Genomic DNA, 27,929 nt, shown 5'->3' on the forward strand with positions numbered 1-27,929 from the left:
TCAGCTGCATGCTCTGAAGAGCAGAAGCCAAGACAAGATTTACTGGGGGAAATGGCTACGGAGAATAAAGGGGTCGGGAGACCTTCAGAACACAGGTTGGCCTGTGGCAGGGGAGCGGGGAGGGAGGGGCCTTGGTCTGCACTGCAGTCCCTCGTCTGGCAGAAATGGTCCTGCTCTCAGGCCTGTTGTCCTCTGTGGACAAGCACGGCCTCGGCACGAGCCAGGCTGGATGAAAGGTGCTGCTGGATGAGGCTGACGTCACTGAAGTCCCCTCGGCAGGGGTCTCTCAATAGGAGCACCCTGACCAGCAGCCATCCCCTGCCTCTCACGCACAAACCTCACTTTAAAGACCAGGAAAAACCTCGAAAACCAGCCAAAGTAACCAAAGAAACCCCTTCCTCGAAATACAGCGAGCGCTCTCTCCCAGGCTCAGAGAAGCCTTGGTCCCAGAAAACATCACTGGGGCTGCCGCTGTGAATGACTTCTGAGCAGGGACTTTCTGACATTTCCAGGTTCCTCGCCCTGGGGTCTCACGCAAGGAGCACGGTGACTGGAGTCCAGAGGTGCCCGCAGAAGCCCTGAACACGGCATTCATCCGCGCTGTCCGTTCGGGGATCTGCTGAACCCGAAGACGCGCCCCTCCGCCCACAGCTCTGGAAGCCTACTTACTGACCCGCCGACCCAAACTTTCCGAGGATGGTGAAGAGAGGCAGGGAAGCAGAGCAGTTCAGAGCTCAGCTTCAGAGCCAGACTTCTCAGGTTCAAATCTCCAACACACCCTTACAGGGATCTGAGGCCCATTATTGAACTTCTCCGTGCCTTAGTTTCTTCCTTTCAAATATGGGGACACAGGAGGACCTATCTCACTGGGTCTGGGGGAAGATTAAATAAGTTAACACTCACTAAGTGAGCTAAAGAACTGAGAACGGGGGCGCCTGGGTGGCACAGCGGTTAAGCGTCTGCCTTCGGCTCAGGGCGTGATCCCGGCGATCTGGGATCGAGCCCCACATCAGGCTCCTCTGCTATGAGCCTGCTTCTTCCTCTCCCACTCCCCCTGCTTGTGTTCCCTCTCCCGCTGGCTGTCTCTATCTCTGCCGAATAAATAAATAAAATCTTTAAAATAAATAAAGAAAGAAAGAACTGAGAACGGTGCCTGATGGACCCTAAGTGTCCCATACATGTTCAACTAGCGTTTTACTGTGAGACACACGTGGTCAATCGCTGGGCGGCTTCTATGTGCCAAGCACTGCTCTGGGGACCTGTATACGAACAAGACATGGATCCGGCCCTGAGTATGGAGGGCAGCGAAATGCCCCAGGTAGCCCTGGTGATGAATCTTTGCTGCCCGAAGCAAGGGCACTGGACGCGGTGGTGAGACTATCGTCAGCCCCAGGCCTATCCCAGGGAGAAAAGCAGGTGAAAGAGATGAAGGGGAGGGTTCCCTCAGACCTCGGCAGCTCGAAGGCAGGGTACCCTCCAGTGCTGCCCATCCTCCCCACATCTATAGCCGGGGCTTTGGGAGAAATCTGCTGTCATCATTGGGCTACGAGAAAGGGGGGAGGTGAGCCCCTCCTCTTCGAGAGCTACACGATCAAGGTGAGGGCCCCGTGACAGTGGCCAGCACGCAGCAGGAGCACAGGACCCAGTCTGAGGGGCTCCATGGACCCCCAGGGGGTGGGAGCTTCTCAGGTGCCTGAGGGGTGTCTGGCAGAGCCAATCCACCCTGGCCACGCCCATCTCCTGAAGAGAAAAGAGCAACTGACCTTGCATTAGGGGACAGAGGACGGTCAGACCACCACCACCACCCATGGCCTTCAAGATAAAGTCCACATCTCCTCGCATGGCCCAGAACCTTTCTCGCACAGCCCTGCCTGCTTCTCAAGGGTCATGGGCCGCCACACCCTGCACGCATCCTCCTGCCTAATGGATGAACGCTGTGACATTTTGCTACCTGGCCATGCATGTGCTTTTGTTTTTTTTTTTTCTTAAGGTTGGTTATTTCACTTTATTTAGCCAATGGTCACACTCTAAGCCCCACCAAATTGCTCCTTTAGCCTCACTCGAGGATCTGCCTCGGAAAGCAGCTCAGAAAGGCCCAGGTTCCCCAGTCAGCCTTTTCTTCCACCAACACACACTACACAGCACAGCACAAAATCACTGCCTGCACCCTCGGGCACCCTCCCCAAGCTGGTTGGGGGGCCTCCAGTGTTCAAGAGCGACCTGCCAGCGCCCAGCTCCAGGCAGACTCCCCCTTGCTCCTGAGATGCCACACACACACACACATACACAAACACAAACACACACACACGCACAAACACACACACACACAAACACACACACACACAAACACACACACGATCTACCCTGACAAACTCCCACCGGCCCTCACAGTATCACATCTTCCAGGAAGCCCTCCTTGATCCCCGGGGGCAGCTGTCCTGACATGAGCCTTCCTGTCCCGTCACAGCAACTGCTATAACATCACTGCTGATTTCCTGTCTGTTTCCCTCACCTGACCAGCTCCCTGCCATCCTCGGTGCCTAGTTTCTGGCACATAAGCACTCCACAAATACTTGCTGACTGCAGTTTTTTAAAATGGGTGTGTCGTGTAGAGGAGCTCCTACTCTGTAAAATGGAGATGAACTACTCATTTCACAAGGTTACAAAGGCATTAGACTCTATTTGTCACAAAGCTTATTAAACGGAAAATGCTAAACAAATGTTAACTATGAATATTCAACATGAGGGAAAAACAAGCCACCTTTCAAAAATCAGAGGCCATCAGACGCAGGAAGAGACTCGCATTCTCAGGCATGAGAGAATGCAGTCAGGCTACAAGAACGTTAGGCCGAATCTGTGCCGTTCTCAAGCTTAAATTCCTCTAAAGGAGATTTTCCCATGATGGAGTTCATCCTATTCTGTCCACCTACACATTAAGATATTAAAACATGGCTACCAGGAGAGGGCTCTGTGTCATCTGAGCTCGTGTCCACCCAGCGCAACAACCTGACAGCCAGAGGCACGTCCCTCGGGTTGGGACAGCAGAGGGAGATCAGACACTTGTTGCAGATGACCCACAATGCGTGACCGAGAGTTCTGGGAAAATCCATCCGACTCCACACCCCTCTCCCTGCACTTGGCCCAGCTCCTCATCACCACGAGCAGAGGCCTGGCCAGGATGCACACTCCAGGCCCAGCTTCGGTGTTCTGGGGGGGGACACAGGCCTGGGTGGGGCTGCACCCTCGGCACCACTTCGCTCTTGGCTCATCCGTGCTCAGTCTCCTTCTGTCTCCTCCTGTCACAGCCCCAGGCCCCTGAGTATCTCAACTCAAGTATCTGCCACCTTCTCAAAAACCACCTTGTCATCTGCGCGAGGAAGGCGGTGCCTGTGAGTCCCTGTAAGAGCATTTCATGAATATTTAACATACTCCCCAAAAGCTAGGAGCTCTCCAACGCTGCAGTTCCCTCCTTCCCAGAGCACAAAGGCAGGCTTGGGAGGGAGAGAGTGGAGGAGGGGGGGAGCGGGACCCCCCAAGCCAACCACCAGTCAGGTTATTCGCCAGGTCTCCTTCCCACCCAGTTGGTCTCAATTCTTTGCACTGCCCCCACCCCGTGTTGTTAGCGCTTCCCAATCACACTGACATCATCCTGTGATTTCTAAGCCCAGCTCCCTCCCTCTCAAGCCCCGCCCCCCCCAGGCCACAGGCTGCCTGCTCACCCACCCTGCTGCCTCCCCTCCTCACTCACACCCATTCTCAGTGTCTGGTCCTTGAACCTAGCCCTTGGTTCTGTAATCGACAAGAAATGGGTTTACACTGAAGGCAGGAGAGGAGAGGGGAGGAGAGAGAGAGGCATTCTTGCCATCCTACTGCCCTCTCATGGAATCACGAGCAAAGTCACTGTGGACAACACAGAGACAGGATAGAACACACCAGGGCAGGAGCCCTCCATCTAGGGCTGCCCAGGATGCCCAGGAGCGGGAAGAAATGGGCAGCTCAGAGGATCCAAGCTCTATAATCACGGACAAAAGCCATTTTCAAAGGGTACGGTCCAAGCAGAGGCACCTTTGTCTATCCCGAAACCCCCGTTCATCCCCAACACTGACCTTCCCCACCAGGAAAAGCCCTGGTTCCTACCTGGGGTTCAAACACAGAAACCCAACACTCCCTGTGGCAAAAAGAATGAGATCTGCTGGGATGCTAGAGACAGGGGTGGGAGGTGTATTTAACACCTCCCACTCCAGACATTTCCCCTCGTCACACTGGTTTGTCTATTTATATTAAAGAGGTTATAAAAAAAAAATGTTTAAAAGCTCCCACTCCCCCAAAGCAGCATAAAATCATCAGAAGGGAAGCTTCTGGAAATCCAGGACATGTCAAAGAAGATCCCTTTTTTGTTGACATCCATTATGAAGTAAAGGTAACAAGTTCAAAGTCAAAATGCATCACGACTGATGCAGAGGAGGCTCTTCCATCGGCCAGCGGACAGCAGGGACCAAGCGGCCACTCTACCCTGGGCCTGGAGCAGCCGAGGGAAGGAGACAGCACAGCACAACCTGCGGAGATTCCCTCCTGTCCCAGACGGGCTCACTCTCCTTCAATCTCTCAGCCGCTCAGCAAAACATCCCCATATCCTTCCTATGCTCCAGGCAGGGGCAGAGCTGGCCATATACACATGAATAGGGCAGAGTCTCTACTCCCAATTTGCTCCATCTCATGGGGAGACTTTCTCCTTTCTCTGAGAGCCGGTTAAGTCCTCCCGACGCCAGTTCCTGCTCACAGTCATCCTTCTCGGCCCCAAACCTGAGCTGCTGATTACATTGGGGGTATAAGGCTTAATGGGCGATGAGAAGAAACAAAGTTGTCATTTCAGGGAACCAAACACACTGAAGGCTTGGGATCTAATGCAAAGAGACCAGGCCCCCCTCACAAGGAACAGTTTCAAAGTGGACACAGATCGGGTTGATGATAAAGATGGGACACTAGGGAACACAGCGTCACATTTCACAGAAAGTGTTAAAGTCACAATCAAAACGTATCTAACTGGGCACTGCCAAAAATGTGGACAGTTTCTGGGGTCAAAACGGGGACATACTTCTGGGAAGAAGTGTAACAATAAAACAGAGTCTGTCCAATGGCTAGAGCTGGACCACCCAGGAAGGCCCAGCTACAACTCAGGGCCTGTGGGCCAGCATCCACACCTCCGCCCTCCAAGACATTAACCCTGGTGAGCTGAAGACCAGGAAGTACGAGTCGGAAACCGTAACTGATAAGGGATAATAACACAGTGAGAGATAATAAGGAAACAAATTTAAACCTATGATACAGGCACTATTGTTTTACTGGTTGGCTTTGGGATCATTCTAATAAAACGTGACTGATCGGTTTCATTTGAAAGTGTTTCAAGCATGTGAAAGAATTTTATATATCAGACTTATGAAAAGTTTCATTCAGCTTGCAATCACTACTTAAAAGTTTGGGGGAAAAAAAAGTTTGGGGAAATCTGAGCTGCTGATGTCATGACTGACTGGTTGTATGAATACCATGGGAATATTGAGAGAAATCTTAATTGCTAAAAACTAATAAATCGGACATTAGACAAAGGGTACACTATAGGGAATGTTCCTTTTCAAGTAGAAAACCACACTGGGGGTTTGTAGGTATCGCAACACCATGATGAGTTTTGGGTTTTGTTTGTTTTAAAGAACATTCGAGTGGCAATGGATGACAGACCGGGGGAAAGAGATTAGAAGTGACAGGACTACTGTGGGGAGAGTCTGGAAGCTGTTTCCATCCGCAGTCCACACTTCCCAGGCCCAGCGCCTTAGCTCAAGCTGTTCGCTTGCCTAAAATATCCCTTACACGCCCATGTCTAAAACTTACCTACTCTTTAAGAGCCAGGTCAAATGTCATCTCTTTCAAGTTTTTCCTGATCTCCAGGCAAGTCACGTCCTCCCCCCAGAACTCCCCTAGGCCAGGCACCCATGCCAGCCAGGGCCCTTCGCACAAACTGCCCTGCTTCACGGCTACGCAGAGAGTCATTTACCCCACAGTGAGCACGCACTAAATGCCAAGGACCTGGGGTCCTTTCTCTCTCTCCAGCTGCAAACTCCATGAGGCCAGCCCAAACCCATCCTAACCAACATCCGGACCTCCACAGGGCCCAGCACAGTGGCCGACATTCGACAACTGGTAAGACTTTGGATGTCACACCTCTGTTCAAAACCTCTGATGGCTCCTAGTGCCTGGGTACCCCAATGCACACCCCGCAGCTGTCACTCGGGGCCTCCGTGATGCAGCCCAAGCTGCCTCCACGGACCGTCTCCCACTCGTCTCCCACAGGCGCTCTGTCTGTGCGCCAGCCAAAGGGGACACCCTCACCTTCCCCAAACTCCCCCTGCACCCTCTGCCTCAGCCTGTGCAGGACCCTGCATGTGGGCTTCTCTCTCCCCACTCACCTCTGCCTGGCCAGTCCTCCTGGCTCACCTCACATGGCAGTTTCTCAAAGGAGCCCTGCCTGGTCAATCCACGTAGCTTGGAGACCCCAGATTCTCCTTTCCGTGGCACCCCATCTCACCTCCCTCACGGCCTCACCGTGTTCTACTCTGTTTTCCAGGAATGTGAGCCTCTCTCCTGGGAGGCCGCAAACCCTCAAGGGGCAGTAATCACACCTAACTTAGGCTTGCACGACCTAACAGCACCCAGCAAAGTGCCTCACGTGGCAACATTCGACCACCAGTGGTTATCTGGCAAATGAGCGGATGGATGGATTCCTATTCCCCTTTGTGCTTCCCCAAACCCCACAAGTCCCATCGAGACAGCACTGGGACAAGACAGTTCTCTTTTCCGAATCTGCATCCCACAAGGAGAACAGCTGAGGAAGGAAGGAGAGACCAAGCAGGCCGCAGCATTTGCCTGCGGGCTTCAGGCTCTTACCTCGTACTCGAAGTCACCCCCCAGAGCCCCAATGTCCAGGTGCAGGTTCTTCAGCAGCTCACTTGAGCTGCGGACACTCTGCAAACAAACACGGTTACAGGTGGTAAGTCAAGCAAACGGGTCAGCCTGGGGTGAGGGCCAAGAAGCTCCTTGTTAGTTACGCTGTCTGGGTCAGGCAGAGAAAGTACATAGACTGGTCAAGCAACCAAGCTGCAGGCTGGAAAATCATTTTACTTCTTTTTGAAGCAGCACAGGGTTGGCCAAAAGGTGGAAACAAACAAAGTGTCCACCAGCAGGTGAACGGCTAGACAAACTGTGGTCTATGCATACAATGGATTACCCAGCCATACGTGCTACAACGGGATGACCCCTGAAAACACGCTACGTAAAAGAAGGGAGACATAAAATGGCAAGCACTGTATGATTCCACTTACGTGAACTATCCAGAATAGGGCAAAGTCAAAGACAGAAGAGAAGAGACCACAGACTGGGGAGGGTGGGGCTGGGGGAGTTACTCTTTAATGGGTACAGAGTTTCAGTTTGGGATTGCAAGCAAGCTCTAGACACGGACAGTGGTGCGGACTGTCTAACATTGTAAAGGGAACTAAGGCCACTGAACCGCACCCTTAGAAGTGGTTAAAATGGTAACCTGCACATGATCTATATTTGACCACAATAAAATATATTATTTTTTAAATAGCATGAAGGGTTTCCAGGGCAGGAAGAGGGTGCATCATTACCTGGTTGTCACTCTCCGCCTCATCCTCCTCATTGGTCTCCTCCCCTAAAGCCAAGAGGCTGAGAACATTCTTGTCCTCATGGATGGAGCCCAACAGACCCTTTGTATAACCAGAAGTCTTGAGACCCTGTGAAGGCTCCAAAGTAGAGAAGGAAAGTCAAGGGGCATGCTAAGGACCTGCAGAAGGCTTTCCCCACTCCCTTCGGCTGTCTCCCAGCGCAAGTCTGCCATGCCCAGGAAGCTGACCCCAGCTCACACGAATCCCTTCCTGACTCCAACCACCCCAGCTGTAAGGACTGGGAAATCAGCACTGCAGCTCCCCCCGCCCTCCATGGGTCTATCCTCCGCAGCCCAGAGTCCGCATCTAGCATCACACAAGTGTGATTTGCCTTCCCAGCTTTCTACTTTGCCCATGAACTCTGAGGACTAGGCCCATGCCCTCTTTCTTATCAATGGGCCACTGTTCCTAGCATGGCGCTCAGAGACCCCACGGTCACTAAACAGACTGAACGCGAGAGAAACCATTTACCAGCGTGAGTTCTCCAAGCTGACCAGACTCCACCGGGCTCCCCAGGCTCACACTTTGCGATCCACGAAGAGCAGAGGCCGGGGCATCCACAAGGCCTCTCAAGGGAGCCAGGCCCCCAGGAGGGACGTGGACTGGGGCTAATGAGGAGCCCAGGGCCTGGGCAACACAAAACATCTTGTTACAAACCCAGGAAACCACATGGCTCTCAGAGTGCCAGAGACAGATATAAAAATAAAACATCTAAATCCTGCCCGCTCAAATTTAAACCACCTCCGTTCGGAGGCTGCTAATGAAACACAACATCCAGAAATTACCATTGTGCCAACTGTGTGCGAAATCACAGGCTGGCTTGCTGATTCTCCTAAGTCCGCTGCTGGCACACAGCGAACAGTTCCTCACATCTGGCAGATGCCGCAGCGGGCTCTGCTCCTCTCTCAGAAGCCACGTAGGAAGCGGGGGGGGGGGGGGGCAGAGGGAGGGCAGAGACAAAAGCCTCATCTACCAGAACGAGAAGTCTCAATAGATGAAGTCTAAAACTGATGAACCAAGAAAAAGCAGTCTAAGCATATTATTTACAAATGTGGACGTACACAGCAGAAGAAAGCAGTCGCCTCTCAGGAGGGGTACACACACCACAGAACTGTATTTCATTACACGCCTTTTGCTACTATTTGACTTTGTCCAGTATGGACATGTATTACTTTAATTAAAATGCATATCAACTATGAAAAAAATACATGGGGGCGCCTGGGTGGCTCAGTCGGTGAAGCGTCTGCCTTCAGCTCAGGTCATGATCCCGGGGCCCTGGGATCGAGCCCCACATCAGGATTCCAGCTCAGTGGGGAATGTTTCTCCCTCTCCATCGGCCCCTCTCCCCTGGTCGTGCTCTCTCTCTCTCCCTCTTTCCTCTCTCAAATAAATAAATAAAATCTTTAAAAAATATATACATGAATGACAAAAGAACTCTCCCTCCCCTCTTCCACTGACAAGGAAGGTGTCTGAATGGAGCCTTGCTCAAAGGACTGACCGGTTTCCCTGTTCTCACACCGGCCAGATGAAGGCTTCCAGCTAGGGAGGGTGGGAAAAGAAACCAGGCTGGGAGTCCGAATTTGCAAGACCTCGGCTCATTCACAGACTCCTGCATTCTGCAAGATGGAAATGATGGGCATCTTGCCACTTAAGAAGGTTTGTTGGGCAGTTCAAGAGAGACAACAGGAGGAGCATGCAGGAGTGGTCCAGGGCTACCGCGAGGTGGAATGGCCATCAGAGGGATTCACATTCCTATAGATCGGGCTGAGCAACGGACAGGGAGAGCATTCTGGGGACAATTTACAGAAAGCTCTTTAAAATTCACTGCTCAAACTTAAAATGTTTAAAACCACACAAAACCATTCCTCTCTAATCCCAACAGGACTGAAGAGAGAAAGGGGAACCCGGAGGAGGTCAGGCTGAGGACGGCAGGCAGCCTGCCATCTCCTTCACGGCCAGGGCTGAAGGGCCCAGACCATCGGTGATGTTCTGACCAGGGCTCATCTGAAAGAGGGATGAGAACCACTCCCAAGACTTTAAACTCCCAAGACTTTAAACACTGCCCAACCATCTGGACTGCTGTAGAGTACTTCCGACGGGCAGAAAGGAGCATGTAACGATCAGACTGGCCCACATAACCCAGCATCAGGAGCTGGGCTCAGTCCTTACACGCCATCTCTCCTGCTGTCATGACAGCCCGAGGCCAGGGTCCCTACAAAAGGAGACGGAGGAGAGGAAGGCCCCTGCTCACAGTCACAGGGCTGGCCAGGGGGGCACAGACACGGGACTGGACCCAGGGCTATCTCCAAGCCAGTACTTTACACCACCTCTTGGCTGTGGCCAAAAAAGGAGCCCAGGAAGGCTTCTCTGAGATAACGGAGCAAACTGGTCTGCTCTTCCTGACTTCAGCCCTCCCAACCTGCCCCAGCCTATCGGCAACCAGGATTCCTCCCATACTATATTTACGGAAAAGTACAGACTCCTCACATGGCTAATTTGCGAACATGCCGGGGGCTTGAGGGAGGGAGACAGGCATGCTGAGGGCTGTTCTCCCAGGCCTTTAGCAAATCAGTGATTGGCAGGGAAATGACATCCCTGGCTCCTAGCTGATGATCTTCTAGAGCTGGCCATTAACTCTGACTATGGGCTGCGCGTGGCCTTGTCCTTCAGAGGGGATAAACTTGCTGCCATCGGACTAATTAAAACTTTCAGGATCATCTGCAGCTTATCCGATATTTATCATGCTACAGTAGTTATTAAAGCCAACAGAGAACCAGGACATGCCAGCAATTAGAAACCAGAGGGAACAACTGAGTAAAGCCACAGCTGGGCGACAGAAAAAAATAGCTGGGGAAATTCAGATTGACCCCGTGCTCTCTGATCCAACTTGACTACTTCTTTTTTTTTTTTTAAGATTTTATTTATTTGACAGAGAGAGACAGCCAGAGAGAGAGGGAACACAGCAGGGGGAATGGGAGAGGAAGAAGCAGGCTCATAGCGGAGGAGCCTGATGTGGGGCTCGATCCCAGAACACCGGGATCACGCCCTGAGCCAAAGGCAGACGCTTAACGACTGCACCACCCAGACGCCCCATCCAACTTGACTTCTTCTGAATGTAGAATATGGTGAGACTCTTTAAAGGGACAAAGGGTCAGAATGATAGGGAAAGCACGATCCAAAGGCAAATCCCCTCAGCGGAGGAAGTGAAGGTACAAACAAGGTCTGCACAAGCCTGACACAGGTTAGTCACGTGGTTCCTGGGACCCCTGGGAAGCAAGGAGCAGAAGCAGCTCGCTGATGGTACAGAGATTCTGGGCTTTAGCCAATGCCCCCTCCCCCGCCCCCTGCCGTGACTGTATTAACTTTCCACTTCTGTGCCATTCCAAGAAGGGCCTAAATGGAGAGCTTGTGAGGAGGGTGCCTACTTGGGAAGCCTCTGTCCATAATCGGCTGATGGGAAAGGCTTCCCAAATCCTGGGAAGGTACCCAGATCCCGCATGAGTGCCAGGATCAGCACCTACCTTGCTTACCTTCAAAACTGATCGTCGGCCAAGCCTGTGACCCACCTGTTAACTAAGTCAGCTCCAGGGAAGGGAAGGCTAGATACCCTCAACCACTGTCTTGCAGGTGACGGGTACAAGAAACACGAAATACACGTCAGCCCACAAGATGGCCAGCCTGGGTAGTTAAGAGCAAACAACAGGAAAGCAGGCCTGATGGCCGAGTAAAGACGCCAACTCGACCTGCTCCCTTCCTGCCGAGTTCACTGAGGACTGCGGGCCACACTCGCTAAGAAGCCTACCTGGTTGAGAAGCTGCGTGTTGCCTGGTTCTGCAGCAAGCCCTCTGCTGGAACTCAGCTCGACTAGCCCCTGTCTGAGCGGGCTGCTGCTGGGCTGGAAACAGGCTTGCTGCGACACGTCTTGCCCAGTAGGGGCAAGAGCCACCTCCTGCGGGTGCTCCAGCATCTCTGGCCCCCAAGTCAGAAACCTTGAGTCCCTCTCCATGGCTCTGACGGCCTCGTGCCCACCCTCACTAGACATCCTGGAAGCCTCGGCCGCCATGCAGCAGACCATGCTGGCGATGTCTTTACAGGGCGTCTCCTGCATGCTCTCGGGCAGCCCCAGGCCCTCCAGCCGCCTGGAGATCTTGGCCATCTGCAGGATGTGCTGGTAGAACCTCTGATCCTCAGAGTAGTCTTCGCTCTCTGACTGCTCATCCGCAGAGCTCTGCATGTGGGACAACTGGAGTCCCAGGAAGGGGCTGGAGCGCTGATCTCTGGCTCTGGGACCTGACTGACCCACGCCCTGCTCAGACCCCTGAGAGCTCTGCAGATCCCAAGGGAAGTTGTTCACCTCACCCAGGATCTGAGAGCCAAGGTGAGAAGCCAGGCTGCTGCTCTCCAAGTCAGGCTCAGACCCACCAGGCTTCCTGTCTTCTTCGGGGGGCTCTAGAGACCCGGGGGGTGGTCTCTCCTCACGGGTGGGGGAGCGTCCAGGGGCACTCCCTGAAGGGGCACCCTGGGCCTGCTCTAACGCCAGTGGATCAGGGGGCATTAGGAAGAGCTCCTGAGGCGGATCTTTGGCTGAGGCCCCTGGAGCCTCAGGGTCATCGGGTCCTGTCTCCTGGCAGCTCCCAGGAGTGTCCTTGTTGACAAGCTTGGAGACCTGTCCCATCCACAGTCCCGGGGGCTGTTTCCTTCTCCTCCCCCTGCCCACACTGCCACCCTCCCCAGAAATGCCCTGCCAGCTCAGGCCATCGGCTGGGCCACTGTCTAACAAGAGCAGCTGGCTCTTCCTGGTAGGCAGCATGTGGTCAGAGCAGCACAGGGACCGGGAGCGGTCCTCCTCAGGGGACGGTGAGGGAATGGGGCTCTGGCTCTTGTCTCCCCCGGGGCCAGTGGAGCTCCATTTGGCCATGTGGTGGCCATGCTGCTCCCCTTTTAGCTGCAGGCCAGTGATGGTTTCAGAAAGCTTTGAGCGGACAGAGGCCTGGCTCCTGTCTTCCAGCACATCCTGCCCATTCTGGAGGGGCCTGGTGTTCTCAGGGCCTAGAGCGCTGGGCTTCTGTTGTCTGGTCCTCAGTTCCAGCTCTTCTATTTCAGGGTCTGAAAACCCCAGGTAGATTTTCTCTGTCGGCTTCTGGGGTTTCCCCAGACCCTGCTGATCACCCAATTCTGTCCTGAACTGGGCTGGGGCCCTGCCTAAGATTTTCTCCACGTCAGCAAAGATCTGGTGGGTTCGAGAAGCTTGGCCTTTGGAGAGTGGCTGTAGCTTGCTGGGCAGGGTGCCCGGGAGAGGCCAGGGGGTGTCACCCAGAACACATGGGCTCTTCCCTTTCTTAAAGGAGCCCTCACTTCTAGCCTGCATCTCTTGGTCTAGGTCCAGATCAGCAAGCCCAGGCGCTGGGAGAGGGGATGGGCCACGGAGAAAGGAGGAAGAAGGCAGAAGTCCCTGCTCAGGCTGTGTTTCCTAGATGGGTATATAAACATGCAGAGAAAACGAAGACAAAGCACTTCTGATTTATACTTGCTACCTCAGCCCTGGGCAAGCCCTTAGAAGAAACCCACCCTCCATTTAAAGGAAAACACAAACTAAGGGGGGGGAGCTAAAAATTCCCTGGGGCCTCATTGTTTTCTGGGCCCTAGTTTCCTTATCTATAAAAAGGAGGTTGGACTAGATCAATGGCTTACCCCCCTGCTTCATGGAACCTGCCGGTTGGTCCCACATGGTACCCCAGAAGCCACTGTAGTGTACATGTAATGGAGAAGGGGTGTCACCAAGACCTACACCCCAAGGTTCACTTTTTCTTGTTATGCTGGATCTCCATGGAGGAACTGACTAGAAGACAGGGCTTCCCTACTCACAAAGGCCTGAGTCATCAACCAGATTATCCCTAAGGCATCATCAGGCTCTCAGTTCCATGACTGGTGAATTTCACAGAATCCACCTGCCTTATCAAAGACCACCAGAAATTGGCTAAGAAGGGAGAGGAGGGAAACATGGCCAGTGAGCTGAGCCCTGGGAATTCCATCCAGGTCTTCCAGCAGACACACGAATTGGTACTGCTCAAGAGAGGTCCACACCATCAATCTTGAGTCTCGAAGAAACCCTAAAAGATAGACCTCATCCTGCAAACATTCACACTAAGCTCCAGCCGGCCCATGCATGCACACTGCCAGAGAGCCCAAGCCACCTGAGCCCAGGTCACCCACCTGGCTCAGGCCTGCCCTCTGGACAAACCCAGGTCTGAGGCACTGTCCTGAGCCCTGAGATCCAGACTGGCAGCCCAGGGCTATCCAATCGTCCTCAGCTCCTGAAACCACAAAGGAATCCTTTTTAACAGGGAGCTCCAAGCACTCGCTCACACACCCAGAACTCTGTCAGCCAACCCTCTGCCCCAGAACCCTCACCTCGTTCCCTCTCTCACCTTTAGTCATGCCACAGCCTGCCCAGACACTGATCATCATTTAAAGTAGTCCTGGGCTAGTGAAAAGCCCATTATCCATCTTTGGCCTTTCAAACACATAACATCAGAAAATTCAACTGATTTGAAGATTACGCATCCTCTTTTCTCTACCTGGAGGGATGGGCTTGTTATCTTATTTCTTGGGATCATGAGTAGCAATACATGGGGGACGGGGAAGGAGGGAAGAGTATCCGTAGAGCTTGGAACTGTTGAAAGAGACAAATTCACCAGCAACCACCCAATGGCAGAACTGACACCTTGTGGGGGGAAGGAGGGAGGGAAGGAAGGAAGGAAGGAAGGCAGGAAGGAAGGAGATGGAGGAAACCTTCACTGAGAAGCAAGCACTAAGCACTGGTGGGAAAAAGACTATAGACAGAAAGCAAATCAACTGGACAAATGAGAGGGTTGAAAAGATATTCTCAGGGCTCCCCACCCGGCTGGCCCAGATTCCTAGCGGGCCTCCCTCTCCTCAACATGCCCCACCTGCCCCATACCTGCCCCACTCCTGGGTGAAGGATTCCCTGAACCACCAGAGCACTCTGGGAGAGCCCGGGCCTCATGTCAGGATGGCTCCAAGTCTCAGTTTCTCTACCTACAAATTCAGGGCAATAACTCTGTCTCTGAAGTTCAGACGCACTGGAAGGACAAATAGAACAATAAGGGGAAAGAGCACTTTCAACTCCGAGTAAAAAAGCTACCCTGAGACCAAGGTGATCAAGCTGCCATCAAATTTCAATTATGTACCACTAACTGAGGACGCCGGCAAAAAAAGACAATCCACAGGAGTGGATAAAGCCCAGAGCTTTTCTCGTTGGATTTGGAAAGCACTGGCGTTCTGACAACTGAATCAGGACTACATCTGACATCTAGGAATTTGCACCACCCTGGGAAGGCCTGGCTCTGAAAGGAGAGGGAAGACACTCCCCTCATCTGGGTTCTCCGTCAACTGCTTCCCGTCCCCCCCACTCGGGAGAGGCAGGTGGCAGCACTTCCTGCACTGCTTGCTGCAAAGCATCACGCCCAGCAGAGCGCCCTCATCACTAGTCCTGCCACGTAGCATATGCTTCCCAAGGAGGAGAAAAGGTATTGCTTAGAGGCAGTACAAACTTCCAGAAGCTAAAAGGAAAATGTGCCGGGAGACAGGCATAACGGAGGTCATGTGCTATGAAGAAATCACTGTATTACTGGTGCTGTCCTTAACTCCTCAGCTGGAAACACCTAGAGGCTCCCCAACATCCCCCCAAGTTTCGGCCCTGGCCTCTCTGGGAGCTGGCAGCCACGGACTCACCAGCGGACTTCTGGGCGCCTCTTTGTCCTTCTTGTCTTTCTTTTCCTTTTTCTTTTTCTTGTCTTTCTTCTTAACGGCCCCAGGAGCTGACCGCTTCCCCCGCTCTTGGATCACCAGGTTCCGATAGTGCTCATCACATGGGTGGTCCCACATGGACTGCCCGTTGGCAAAGTTGAAGTAGTAAATATCGCCTGTGATGTCCTGGCTGCGGAAGGCAGGGGTCAGAAGTTAGTCCCTGCTCAGGTCCAAAGCTACTTAGGGAAAAAAGAAAGAAAAAAAGTGGGCGGGAGATGGAGAAGAAGGAAGAATGGCGTGAGAGGGGCAGGAGGAGAGAGAAGAGAGGAGGACAGGAGGACACAGGGAGGATTAACACAGAATGGAAGGGTACGTGTGGCTAAGACAGGAGTTAACTTAGATAGGAACAAAGGATTGGGATACCTAAGGACTTCTCTAGAAGAAGACGTATAATCACTGGGGTTCCTGGGAATTCATGCTAGACTGGAGTAGGAGTAAACTTGGTTTTAGACGGATAAGTACAGATGCCATGGGATCTTAGAGATAAAACCTAGGATTGACCTTGCCTAATATTTTTATAAATGGTGTAAGGAAGAAAGATGCCTTCTGAAAGCTCTGGTTTTGCAGAAGACTCTGAACTCACAAGACGTGACAATCCAAGCCAGTGGGGATCAACGATAGAAGAAAATAATGTCAGGGCACCTGGGTGGAGCAGTTAGGTAAGCATCCGACTCTTTGATTTCGGCTCAGGTCACGATCTCAGGGACGTGGAGCCTGCTTAAGATTCTCTCCCTCTGCCCCTCCCCCCCCATTCTCTCTCTCTCTCTAAAAAGAAGAAGAAAATAATGTAAAAGGAGGCATTTCAAGAATCTGTGTTTCAACATGGACAAGTCCAAAATAAGCCATTCACTGCATCTACCATTATCAATAATCCACTGGGACAGCTATTAGAAAAACAAAACAAAAACCACACACTCGCAATAGCAATATAAAAAGACACAATACCCAGGAATAAATCCAAAGTGTGCAAAGTGTTTATAAAGCTTTACTGAAAAGTCAGGAAAAAGGAAAAAAGAAAAAGCATTTGGAGAGACAGTCCACGTTTCTGAACAGAAAGACTCAAGTCTGGGGGCGCCTGACTGGCTCGGTTGGCAGAGCACACGGTTCTTGATCTCGGGGTTGTGAGTTCGAGCCCCACACTGGGTGTAGAGACTACATAAAAACATTTTTAAAAAGATGCAAGTCTATAAACATGCTGATAATCCTCAAATTAACGTACAGATCCAATACAATCCCAGCAGAATCCCAATCAGGCTCCTTATAGAACTTGACAAGCTCAATCTCAATTCCAATAAAAGAGAAAACATATAGAAATAAGCAGGAAAAATATCAGGAATGAAAGATAAAAAGATAACAAATGATGGATAAGCACATGAGAAGATGCGCAACATCAGTGACCATCGGGGAAAGTGAGAATTACAAGCACGTGACGTATCACTTCACACCCATGAGCACGGCTGCTCCCAAACGAGCAGGAGCGAACAGGTGTTGGCGAGGATGTGGGGACACCGGACCCTCGGCACTGTTGGCGGGGATGGGAGGGGGTGCAGCTGCCATGAGGAACAGTATGGCAGCTCCCTAAAAATTAAAAACAGAACTACTATATGACCCAGCAATTCCACTGTTGGGTATAGACCCAAAAGAACCAAAAGCAGGGATTCGAGCAGATATTTGTACACCCATGTTCACAGCAGCATTACTCATAATAGCAGAAGGGTGCAAACAGCCCAAATGTCCACTGACAAACAAATGAATAAACAAAATACAGCACAGACATACACTAGAATTTTATTCCACCTTGAAGAGGAAGGAGTTACTGACACTGGCGACAGCATGGATGAAGCCTGCAGACATGATACTAAGTAAAGGAAGCCAGACACAAAAGGACCAATAGTGTGGGTCCACTGGTATGATCTAGAATAGGTTAATAAACAGAGATGGAAAGTAGATCAGAGGTTACCCAGAGCTGGGGAGAGGGGAGAGTGGGCACAGACTTTCAGTTTAGGAAGCTGAAAAAGTTCTGGAACTTTTTCCAGAAAGTGGCCATGATGCTTGCATAACACTGTGATGTACTTCATGCCACTGAACTGTCTAAAAATGGTTAAAACAGTACATTTTATGTTATGTATGTTTTACCGGGAAAAAAAACTTACAAAAAAATGTATAATTTCAGTGTGATAAAAGAAAGCATAAAGAAATTAAAAGGCCGGAGACTGGAAAAAATAATAGAAACAGTAGTATAAGATTAATACACAGAAAAATCAGAGTTTTACCTTCTCAACAAAAATAAAAAGATAAGCGACCCAGCAGACAAAACGGCAAAGGGTATAAATACGCAAATGGCCAACAAACGGCCAGCTCAACTCAACGGACGATTTGAGAAATGCAAATTCATATGATCAGGTATAATTTCCTGCCCTTGGATTGACAATTTTTTTGTACTGATCATTTTTGGGGGGTTAACAATGTTTTAATTGATAATAGTTTTAACTGAACCATATGTACTATTATTGGAGGGATTGTTAAACTGCAATGGAAAGTAATTTGGGATTAACAATATTTAACTTCTGCACATCTTTTAACACATCTATTCAAATTCTAGACATTTTTTCTCAAGACACACCTACAAAATCTCGGGCAACAGGCTTAACCAAACTGAAGGACACATCTGTCCTCCCCTCACCCACTGCCAAATTCTCAGAGGCCAGAAACAGAAAGAGGGGTGCCTGGGTGGCGCAGCGGTTAAGCGCCTGCCTTCGGCTCAGGGCGTGATCCCAGCGTTATGGGATCGAGCCCCACATCAGGCTCCTCTGCTGGAAGCCTGCTCTTCCTCTTCCACTCCCCCTGCTTGTGTTCCCTCTCTCACTGGCTGTCTCCATCTCTGTCAAATAAATAAATAAAATCTTTAAAAAAAAAAAAAAAAACAAAGAAAACGTGAAACCTGATTAGTAAATGTAAGAAGTGACAGGTCAAGGCTGGTGTCTGACCTGCACAAAGACCCTAAAAACCTGGATTTTAATGCCAATTGACAGACACAAAAGATGGCCTTAGGCCTTCACGAATCTGGAAACTAGGAATGAGACCCTTGAATATCGCTGGGCCCTTAAGGCTGCTCGCTCCGTGAACAGAAGAACCTAGTGGGGTGAGGAAGCATGTCACCCAATCCAGATCTAGGCAGGCAAAATCAAATTTCATGAAAAATTAAAACCCCAAGACACATGTAGACATAGAGTCCAAACTCTGGTAAGGAAATCCCAAGTCAGAAAATTAATGTAAAAATTTCGTTCTACAGTCTTGAATCCATTACCAAATGTTGAAATGTATAAAGCAGCCACCCTTCCTGTTACCTACACCCTGATTCTCCTCTGGCCACTATGCTTGGCTACTGTTAGTATAGTTCAGGTTATACTGATTCCATCCCTGACTCATGGGTGGGATGTGTGCTTGGATGAATGTGTGCAGGTATATTTCCAACATCTAACCAATTAACTAGAGAATTACAATTCTATTTGGCCAATAGTGGTGCCAGAACGTACCTAATACCCGCTCAAGAGTTCATTCTAGGACTTGGGCTAGAAAGACTAGGAGAGAAGATGTCTTTTTACTCTGGTCTTCAACACAGGAAGATGTAAGCCTAAATTTGTTAGGAACAGGCACTAGGAAAAAAAGCCTGTTTAAGAGCAAAACCCAGTGGTGGGGGGGACCTCAATGAAATGGAGAGAATACGTGTTAATAATATTACTGTTTGGGTTCTATTTCTAGCCACACCTGGATTTTTCAGTTATGTTACTCAATAACTTTTTGCTTAAGCCAGTCTGAATTTTCATGAGCTGCAACTTAAAACTTCTTGACTGATAAGTCTTCAATACTCATGTACGGCAGTTGAGAAACCAACAGCAATAAGCAAGTAAATAAGGATCCCGAGAAGGGGCACCTGGCTGGCTTGGTTGGAAGAGCATATGACTCTTGATCTTGGGGTCGTTGAGTTCAAGCCCCATGTTGGGTGTGGAGATTGCTTAAATAAATAAAAAACTTGAAAAAAAAATTTCGTTCTAAACCCACTGAAAAATCCTTGGCACAAGCTATCGTAAAACCACTCAACAACCTAGGAATAAAACACAGAAAATAACTCCATAGAAGATGGACTCACAAAACTCACGATAAATAATTAACAAACCCCATGGGGAGACAGTTCACGGTGAAAGGGAATTAGCACCAGTGAAGAGAAACATTAGCCCACAAGGAAACTTGGCATAGCAGAATAATCAAAAGAAGACTAAAATTAACTACATCTAAAATTACTGTAGGGATAAAAAGAGTAGAATCCATAATGAAAGAACAGAACTCTTAAGAAAAAAAAAAAAAGACATATTGAAAAGAACATAACAGAACTTGTAGAAATTGGTAGAATCATTACATTAGGGGAGGAAAGGAGGATGAAGAGAGACAGGAGTCCTCAAAGTAAGAAAGCACCCAAATCCTGAACTTCAGAAATAGAAATAAATACATACCTGATACAGTGCAGTGACGTTACAGAACACCAAAGATAAGAATAATAAAAACCACCAGGGGGGGAAGATTTACTACCCACAAAGGAACAACAAATGAGACCAAGAAAATATGTCTTATTAAGGAAAAATAGAAGTCAGAAGATAATGGTACATAATACTGGTCAAGGGCTGTTCAAATTCAACAGACAATTCTGTACTCAACTAAACTGTCATTCAGAGTGAGACCAGACAGAAGTGCCTAGGGACACAGGAAGACTTAAACACATCTAGCATGCTTGATGTAAGGGCTATTTATAGAACCCTATATTGGAAAATGAGAGATTATATTCTTATCGAGAACACCTAAAACACTTATATAAACAGAATCACTTACTGAGCCAGAAAAGAGGTCTCCACTTGTAACAAAAAAATGAATAAATAAAATTGGAAATCAGTAATAAAAAAAATGCCCAAACCCTGTCTATCCCATCCCCTTCAAACTATTATTTTAGAACAAAGATACTCCACAAAATTTTAGAAAATCAAATCTGATAATATATAATCATGCCCAGGTGGACTTTATCCCAGGAATGAAAGGTCAGTTTAACATTTGAAAATCAATCAATATCACTGCCCATACTAAGACCGAAATAGAGGGGGGGAAAAAAAAAACCACATGATCCTATCAATAGATGCAGAAAAAACATTTAGTAAAATCCAATATCCTTTCTGATTTAGACTCTCAGCAAGCCAGGAATAGAAGGGAACTTCTTCACCCTGGCAAAGGGCATTTACAAAAACCTACAGCTAACATCATCCTCAATCCCCCTTTTTTTTTTTTAAGATTTTATTTATTTATTTGACAGAGACAGAGACAGCCAGCGAGAGAGGGAACACAAGCAGGGGGAGTGGGAGAGGAAGAAGCAGGTTCATAGCAGAGGAGCCTGATGTGGGGCTCGATTCCATAATGCTGGGATCACGCCCTGAGCCGAAGGCAGACGCTTAACCGCTGTGCCACCCAGGTGCCCCCATCCTCAATCCCTTAAGATCAGGAACAAGGCAAAAATGTCCATTGTCACCACTTCTATTATTGGAGGTTCTAGTCAGAGCAGTAAAGAAATAAAAATAAAAGGCATCCAGATTGGAAAGGAAGAAGTAGAAATGTCCTTTTCACAAAAGACGTAATCACGTATGTAGGAAATCCTATGTAATTTACAAACTATTAGAAATGACATACGTGGGGCACCTGGGTGGCTCAGTCGGTTGAGCATCAGAATCTTGATTTTGGCTCAGGTCATGATCTTGGGGTTATGGGATTGCGCCCCACCCCCTGCTTTGGCTCCATGCTCAGCAGGGTGTCTGCTCTCTTCTTCTCCCTCTCCCTACCCCCACTCCCCCAGCTCACCTGTGCACCAAAGAGCAAATTCCAAATTCATATGGAAATGCAGAGGATCTACAATACAACTCTGAAAATGGAGAACAAAGCTGGAGGATTTACCCTGAATGATTTCAAGACTTACAATACAGCTACAGTAACCAAGACAGCACATACGGTATCGGTGTTAAGGTAGATAGACTGATGGAAGAGCAGAGAAACCAGGAGACCCCCACGCAGGGTCAACTTGGAGAAAAATCAAAACACCCTTCAGGGGGCGCCTGGGTAGCGCAGTCGTTAAAAGCGTCTGCTTTCGGCTCAGGACGTGATCCCAGCGTTCTGGGATTGAGTCCCACATCAGGCTCCTCCGCTGTGAGCCTGCTTCTTCCTCTCCCACTCCCTCTGCTGTGTTCCCTCTCTCGCTGGCTGTCTCTCTGTCACATAAACAAATAAAATCTTTAAAAAAAAAAAAAAAACGCCCTTCAATGTAAGAGTGGTTAAATAAATCGGGCTTTCTTAAATTATGGCACATCTATACTTGGAGAAGTGTGTAGCTGATAAAAGGCTAAAGTAGAGACACACTGACCGAGAAGAGCAACGACATATATAGAACATCCTTAAGTTTAACAAACAAAACCATGTGTGTGGGTGGGAGTGTGTTTTGAAGGCCAGGAGGGAAGTCACCAATTAACAGTAGTTACTCTTGCGATTGAAAGGGCAGAAGATAGCACGTGCCGGTAAAACTTAATGACTTATATATTTTTTTTAAGATTTTATTTATTTATTTGACAGAGAGAGACAGCCAGCGAGAGAGGGAACACAAGCAGGGGGAGTGGGAGAGGAAGAAGCAGGCTCCCAGCAGAGGAGCCTGATGTGGGGTTCGATCCCAGAATGCCAGGATCACGCCCTGAGCCGAAGGCAGACGCTTAACGACTGAGCCACCCAGGCACCCCGACTTATGACATTTTAACAAGTGGGAAAGAGTTCACGCCCTCCCTTACAGGCTGAGGGCGTGCCGGCCACCACTAGCAGGACTGTGAAGGCGGCGGGCACAAAGCCTGGCACACGGCTGGCCCATACCCAAAGACAGCTTCCTCCCCTCCACCTGCCATTTTACTTTTTACAAACACTGCAGCCATCTACTTATTGGGTGTGTGTACATTAAGATATTACTATACTGATTATATTTCTCATGTGGTTTCTCATTCGAAAATGGATCCAAAAGCAAAACAGCACACGTGCGTACAAACTTAAAGAAGACAGAGATTAATAGATGAGGCAAATGTCAGGGCGGCTGGGTGGCTGAGTCAGGTAAGCGAACGACTCTTGGTTTCGGCTCAAGTCATGATCTCACGGGTCATGGGATCGAGCCCCATATCAGGCTCCTCGCTGGGCGTGGAGTCTGCTTGAAGAGTCTCTCCCTCTGCCCCCCCCCACTTGTACTCTCTCACGCACTCTCTAAAATAAATAAATCTCTGAAAAAAAATAGATAAGGCAAATGTGCATATCAGGATCGATCCTGCAAACAAAACAGAAACCACTATCCTACGAACTTATCCGACAAACACAACTGTGCGTCCTCAGCGCTCAGAATACTGTGTATAGTGCCGACGGATCTCTTATAAGAAAGATGTCATGAAACTGCAGGAGATCCGAGGAAGTGCGGCTGAAAAGATCAAGAGAACAGGGAGCCTGCCACATGAGGAGAAGCTAAAAGGACTACGTACGATTCTTCAGCAGGGATAAGTAAGGCCACGGTGGCAGTCATTTTGAAGCTTGGCCAACACACTGAATGGTGTGGGTAAGAAGAGAATAATTACACCTTGCCCACAAAACCGTGCAAGACCAGCCGAAGGGAGGACCCCAGAAGACACCTGGGCACTAGCTGGGGACAAGTGTAGGGAAATGGCACAATGCTCCAGTAGGAAGCAAACTTAGCACACACTTTAAGGGGCAAGCTGGCATGCGCTGCACCTGTGACAAGGAGGAGAACAGAGCAGGTGTGCAGAACGGAGAACACGTGTCACCGTCCCCAAGAGTGGGCCAAGATGCGGTCCTCAGGTGGGGATGGGCTGGGAACAGCTGCGGAGACCCCTTTAGCCTTCTCACCATCAACCCGGTCCCCTGACACAACCTGAGTGAGTCCGCTCCTCACCATCCAGAGAGCTGAGAGAGAAACTGAAAATATGAATGAATCTATGATTCAAAGTCAGGGATAGGTTGCCTGGGGAGACGGAACCCCCGCCAAGACCTTGTGGCCCCACTACAATCCTCCTTCGCACCGGCATCCACTGCGGACATGCTGAGGGGGTCTCAATATTGTTACTCGCAATAGCAGTCCGCAAAGAATAACAATGACACTTCTTGAGTGTGTTGAAAACAGATGCTGGTGTTGAGGGCCCTGACCCAAGGCAGCAGCTCCTGGGACCCTGGACCAGCAAGTCGGCCTAAGCTCAGGCCCAAAGCATCAGGCGGCACAGCAGAGGAATGGCCCACTGCTGTCCCCAACTCTGTGCAGGACAGGCTTCAAAGGTGGCAGATGAAAGCTGACCTCCAGTGCGTGTGAGAGGCCAAGGCAGGGCCGCGTGCGTGCTGACTTACCAGGGCTTCCACTCCACAGGTAGTGGGGCCACAATGCCCTCCCGCGCCAGCCACATCAGTTCCGGCTCCTTGATGGGATCGATACCAATCTCTCTGGCGAATTCAAGAATTTCTGCAAGAAGAGGCAGGAGGATGAGAAAGGAAGAAAGCTGGGGATGTGGATGGAAAGAAGAAAAAAACCACAATCAACCTTGTGAAATAATAAGAAATATACGTGTTGGTCTCTGCCCCCAGTTTCTGTTACTATTTGGCCTTTGACCCCAGTTCCTGAGCCAGAGCTCCAAAAGCCCCTGGAATTTCCTGAGTAACAGAAGCATCTTTTCTTCCAATGAGGTGACTCTGGGTGGGCTCCTGGTTGGGGGCTGGTCACCAGAAAGACCAAGCCATGATTAGAAGCTTGGAACTTTCAGCGGTGCCTGGCTGGCTCAGCTGGTAGAGCACGCAACTCTTGATCTCAGGGTTGAGTTCGGGCCCCACGCTGGGTGTAGAGATTACATAAAAATAAAATCTTGAAAAAAAGCGGGGGGAGGAGGGTGCCTGGGTGGCTCAGTCAGTTGGGCTCAGGTCATGATCCACGGGGTCCTGGGATTGAGCCCCGTGTCAGCCCTGCTCAGCAGGGAACCGACTTCACCCTCTGTCCCTCCCCTCTGCTCGTGCGTGCATGTTCTCACTCTCACTCTCTCTCAATTAAATAAATAAAAGCTTAAAAAAAAGAAGCTTGGAACTTTCAGCCTCACCCACATTCTTGGGAGAGGGGAGAGGGGCTGGAAAAGGAGTTAATGATCAATCATGACTTGGTGAAGAAGCCTCCATAAAAATCCCTAAACTATGGGGTTCAGAGAGCTTCTGGGTTGGTGAACACAACCACGTGCCAGGGGGAAATTGCATCCAGAAGCTCCTCCACTTGGGACCCTCTCGGACCCCACCCTATGTTATCTCTTCATCTGGCTATTCATCTGCATCCTTTATGATATCTTTTACCATATAATAAACTGGCAAACGCAAGTTTTAAGTGTTTCCCTGAGTTCTGTGGCCTGTTCTAGCAAATTATCGAACCCAAGGAGAAGGACATGGGACTCTGGTGTCTAGCTTGTGGGTCAGAAGTACCAGGGACAGCCTGGGACTTGCTCCAGACGTCTGAAGTAGGGGCAGTCTTGTGGGACTGGGCCCTTGGCCTGTGGGATCCGATGCTCTCTCCAGGGAGACAGTGTCAGAACTGAACTGAATTACAGGACATACAGCTGGCATCAGAAAAAAACCCACATCTCTGGTGCCAGCACTTTGAGTGTGAAAGTAAAGGAAAAGCAGAGCTTCTTCCCAATTTTTTTTTCTACTTCACCTTTACTTTCTATATTTTCTTAAGTGAGCAGGTGTTTTGTCTCTAAGTATAAATAAACATACATAATTTCGTCTTCCTAAATTACAAATGGTACACCTGAATCAAGACATGCTCTTGCCATACTCCAGGAACGTCATCTGAGGCCACATATAACAAAGGCAAAACGGTAAGACCAAGACATCAGTGTGGCAGGGGCCCGGGGAGGAAGCCCACCAGCCACAGCCAGAACCATCCTGAATGAGGCCAGCCTTACTGGGACACGAGCGCTCCCAAGATTCCCAAAATCGTGCTGCACAAGTGCTCATCATTCAATCAACCAGCATGCACTAAACAACTAGAGAAGACTAAGCCCCTCGAGGACCTTGCCGACACACCAACGGAGTCTAAACCATGGGGCAGGTGTTTTAATGGAGATACGCGCTGTGTGCCATGGGAGCAGAGACAAAGCAGTGACTTATTCTGCACAGGGCCCAGGGACATCTGAGCTGAGAAACTGGGATCATACTTGAGCAGCCTTGTTCTCCACTCTGAGCCCTCTCTTCCATGAAGGGAGTTGTTTCTTTTCCAATGTTGCTATATCTTATGGACTCTAAGACTTGTGTTATATTCTTCTAGAAAGCATTGAGAAAGCTCTTTCATGAGAGATCTGGAGGAACGGGGGAGATATATGTACTGAGCTAAGAGCTAGCTCACCTATAGGGGACAAGATCGATGAGCTAACCACCGGAGTATGTCACCAGAGCCCCCCAGAATAATGAAATGAATACATGGATGCTTCAGCTGATAGGAGCCCAGGCCAGAAAGGCATCACCAGTTTGGGTCATCTCAGGGGAGAATGTAGAGGTTAACACACCTGGGGACTAGGGAAGAAAAAGCGCTTTTTCAAAGGACCAGCTGGAATTTGGCTAGCCAAAGACTAACTTATTCGCAGATCTTACAAATATTTTTTTTAAAGGTTTTATTTATTTATTTGACACAGAGACACAGCCAGTGAGAGAGGGAACACGAGCAGGGGGAGTGGGAGAGGAAGAAGCAGGCTCCCAGCGGAGGAGCCGGACATGAGGCTCGATCCCAGAATGCCAGGATCACGCCCTGAGCCGAAGGCAGACGCTTAACGACTGAGCCACCCAGGCGCCCCTACAAATATTTTTTGAGTGCTTTCTATGTGCTGTGAATAAGAGAAATGGTCTCTGCCGTTATGAAGCCTATATTCTAGGAGAAGAAACCACCAGTAAAGAAATAAACAGATAAAGATACAAAGAACTAAAGCTTCTAATAAAGGTAATGAAGGAAGTAAATGAGGTATGAGATAAAGAACATCGAGGTGGAGGGGGCACTCCTTTGGAAAGAGTCAAGGGAAACCTCTCCGAGGGGAACACAACTGAAACCTGTAGGAGACAAGGGAGCTGGCCATGCAGAACACTGAGGAAAGAGTACTCAGGCAGAAGAGCAAGTGCAAAGGGCCTGTGGCAAGTGGCAATTTGGCCCATCTGGGGACTGTCAGAAAGGCCATGTGACTGGCAGAGTGAGCAAGAGAGAGAAGACCAGATGAGCCCAGCCAGGTGGCAGGGTGGGGTCATGCAGAGTCCCGCACACCCCACTAAGGGTGCTATGCTGAATATAATAGAATATTACTAAAAGCAGAGCTCTGATATGATCTGCTTTACGCTGTAAGAACATTCTGGTGCAAGGTGGAGCACAAACAGGGAGGCTAAGGTGCAGGCCCTTTCGTGAGGACACCTGGCCGTGGGTCCTGGCTGCACCGCTCAGCAGACCTGTGCCTGGAGGGAAGTTTGTTCACCTCCCTGTGCCTCATTTCCTCATCTGTAAAATGGGAATGATAACAGTACTTAATTCATGGAGCTGTTGCAAGGGCTGAAAAGGAAGTACATGTGGGGCGCCTGGCTGGCTCAGCTGGAAGAGCATACGACTCCTGATCTCAGGGTTGTGAGTCTGAGCCCCACGTGGGATACAGAGATCACTTAAATAAATTAAAAAAAACAAAACAAAACAAAAGCATGGGGTATAGAGATCACTTACATAAATTAAAAAAAAAAAAAAAACCTTAAAAAAAAAGCAAAGAAAATACATGTAAAGTTCTTAGCACAGAGACCAGCACTCAGTAAATTCTGTTATTATTGCTGCTTAAAAACAAAACACTGCTTTCATTTTTTTTTAAGAAATTGGGTCACCGTTGGCTTCAAGACACACTGTATTTCATGGTATCCCTACATTTTCATTTTTTTTTTAAGATGGACTTTTTAAAAAATATTTTTTATTTATTTTAAGGTTTTAAGTAATCTCTACACCCAACGTGGGGCTCGAACTCACAAACCCAAGATCAAGAGTCACACGCTCTACCAGATGAGTTAGCCAGGCGCCCCTGTATTTTCATTTAAAATTAATCATTGATCCAACCCAAGGTCAGCAAACTTTTTCTGTAGGGGGCTAGAGAGCAAATATATTTGGCTTTGTGGGTGACAGGGCTCCTGTCACAACTACTCAACACTGTCCTTGTGCCATGAAAGCAGCCAGAGAGAGCCTACAAGCAAGGCGATTTT

The 27,929-nt window shown here is 49.4% G+C and overlaps 1 protein-coding gene across 10 annotated transcripts in view; it reads right to left on the reverse strand.

Moving 5' to 3' along the window:
* The window catches only part of CEP164 (centrosomal protein 164), a 61,447-nt gene that overhangs the window by 28,111 nt on the left and 5,407 nt on the right, over positions 1–27,929 (reverse strand). For 4 of the 10 annotated variants that reach the window (XM_045797861.2, XM_045797860.2, XM_045797859.2 and 1 more), the window contains exons 3-8: positions 24,030–24,141; positions 15,489–15,693; positions 11,536–13,203; positions 8,205–8,360; positions 7,677–7,811; positions 6,937–7,014 (exon numbers count right to left, since the gene is read on the reverse strand). In XM_045797861.2, the coding sequence (XP_045653817.2) occupies positions 6,937–7,014; positions 7,677–7,811; positions 8,205–8,360; positions 11,536–13,203; positions 15,489–15,693; positions 24,030–24,141 (2,354 nt within the window). Of the gene's footprint in view, positions 1–6,936; positions 7,015–7,676; positions 7,812–8,204; positions 8,361–11,535; positions 13,204–13,946; positions 14,048–14,161; positions 14,672–14,694; positions 14,829–15,488; positions 15,694–24,029; positions 24,179–27,929 lie in introns of those variants that run through there. The other 6 variants (XM_087868410.1, XM_045797863.2, XM_087868409.1 and 3 more) reach the window with 5 other exon arrangements.

Source organism: Ursus americanus, chromosome 16 (assembly GCF_024610735.1).
Source record: "Ursus americanus isolate L20-20 chromosome 16, mUrsAme1.1.p, whole genome shotgun sequence".
Classification (NCBI taxonomy): domain Eukaryota; kingdom Metazoa; phylum Chordata; class Mammalia; order Carnivora; family Ursidae; genus Ursus; species Ursus americanus.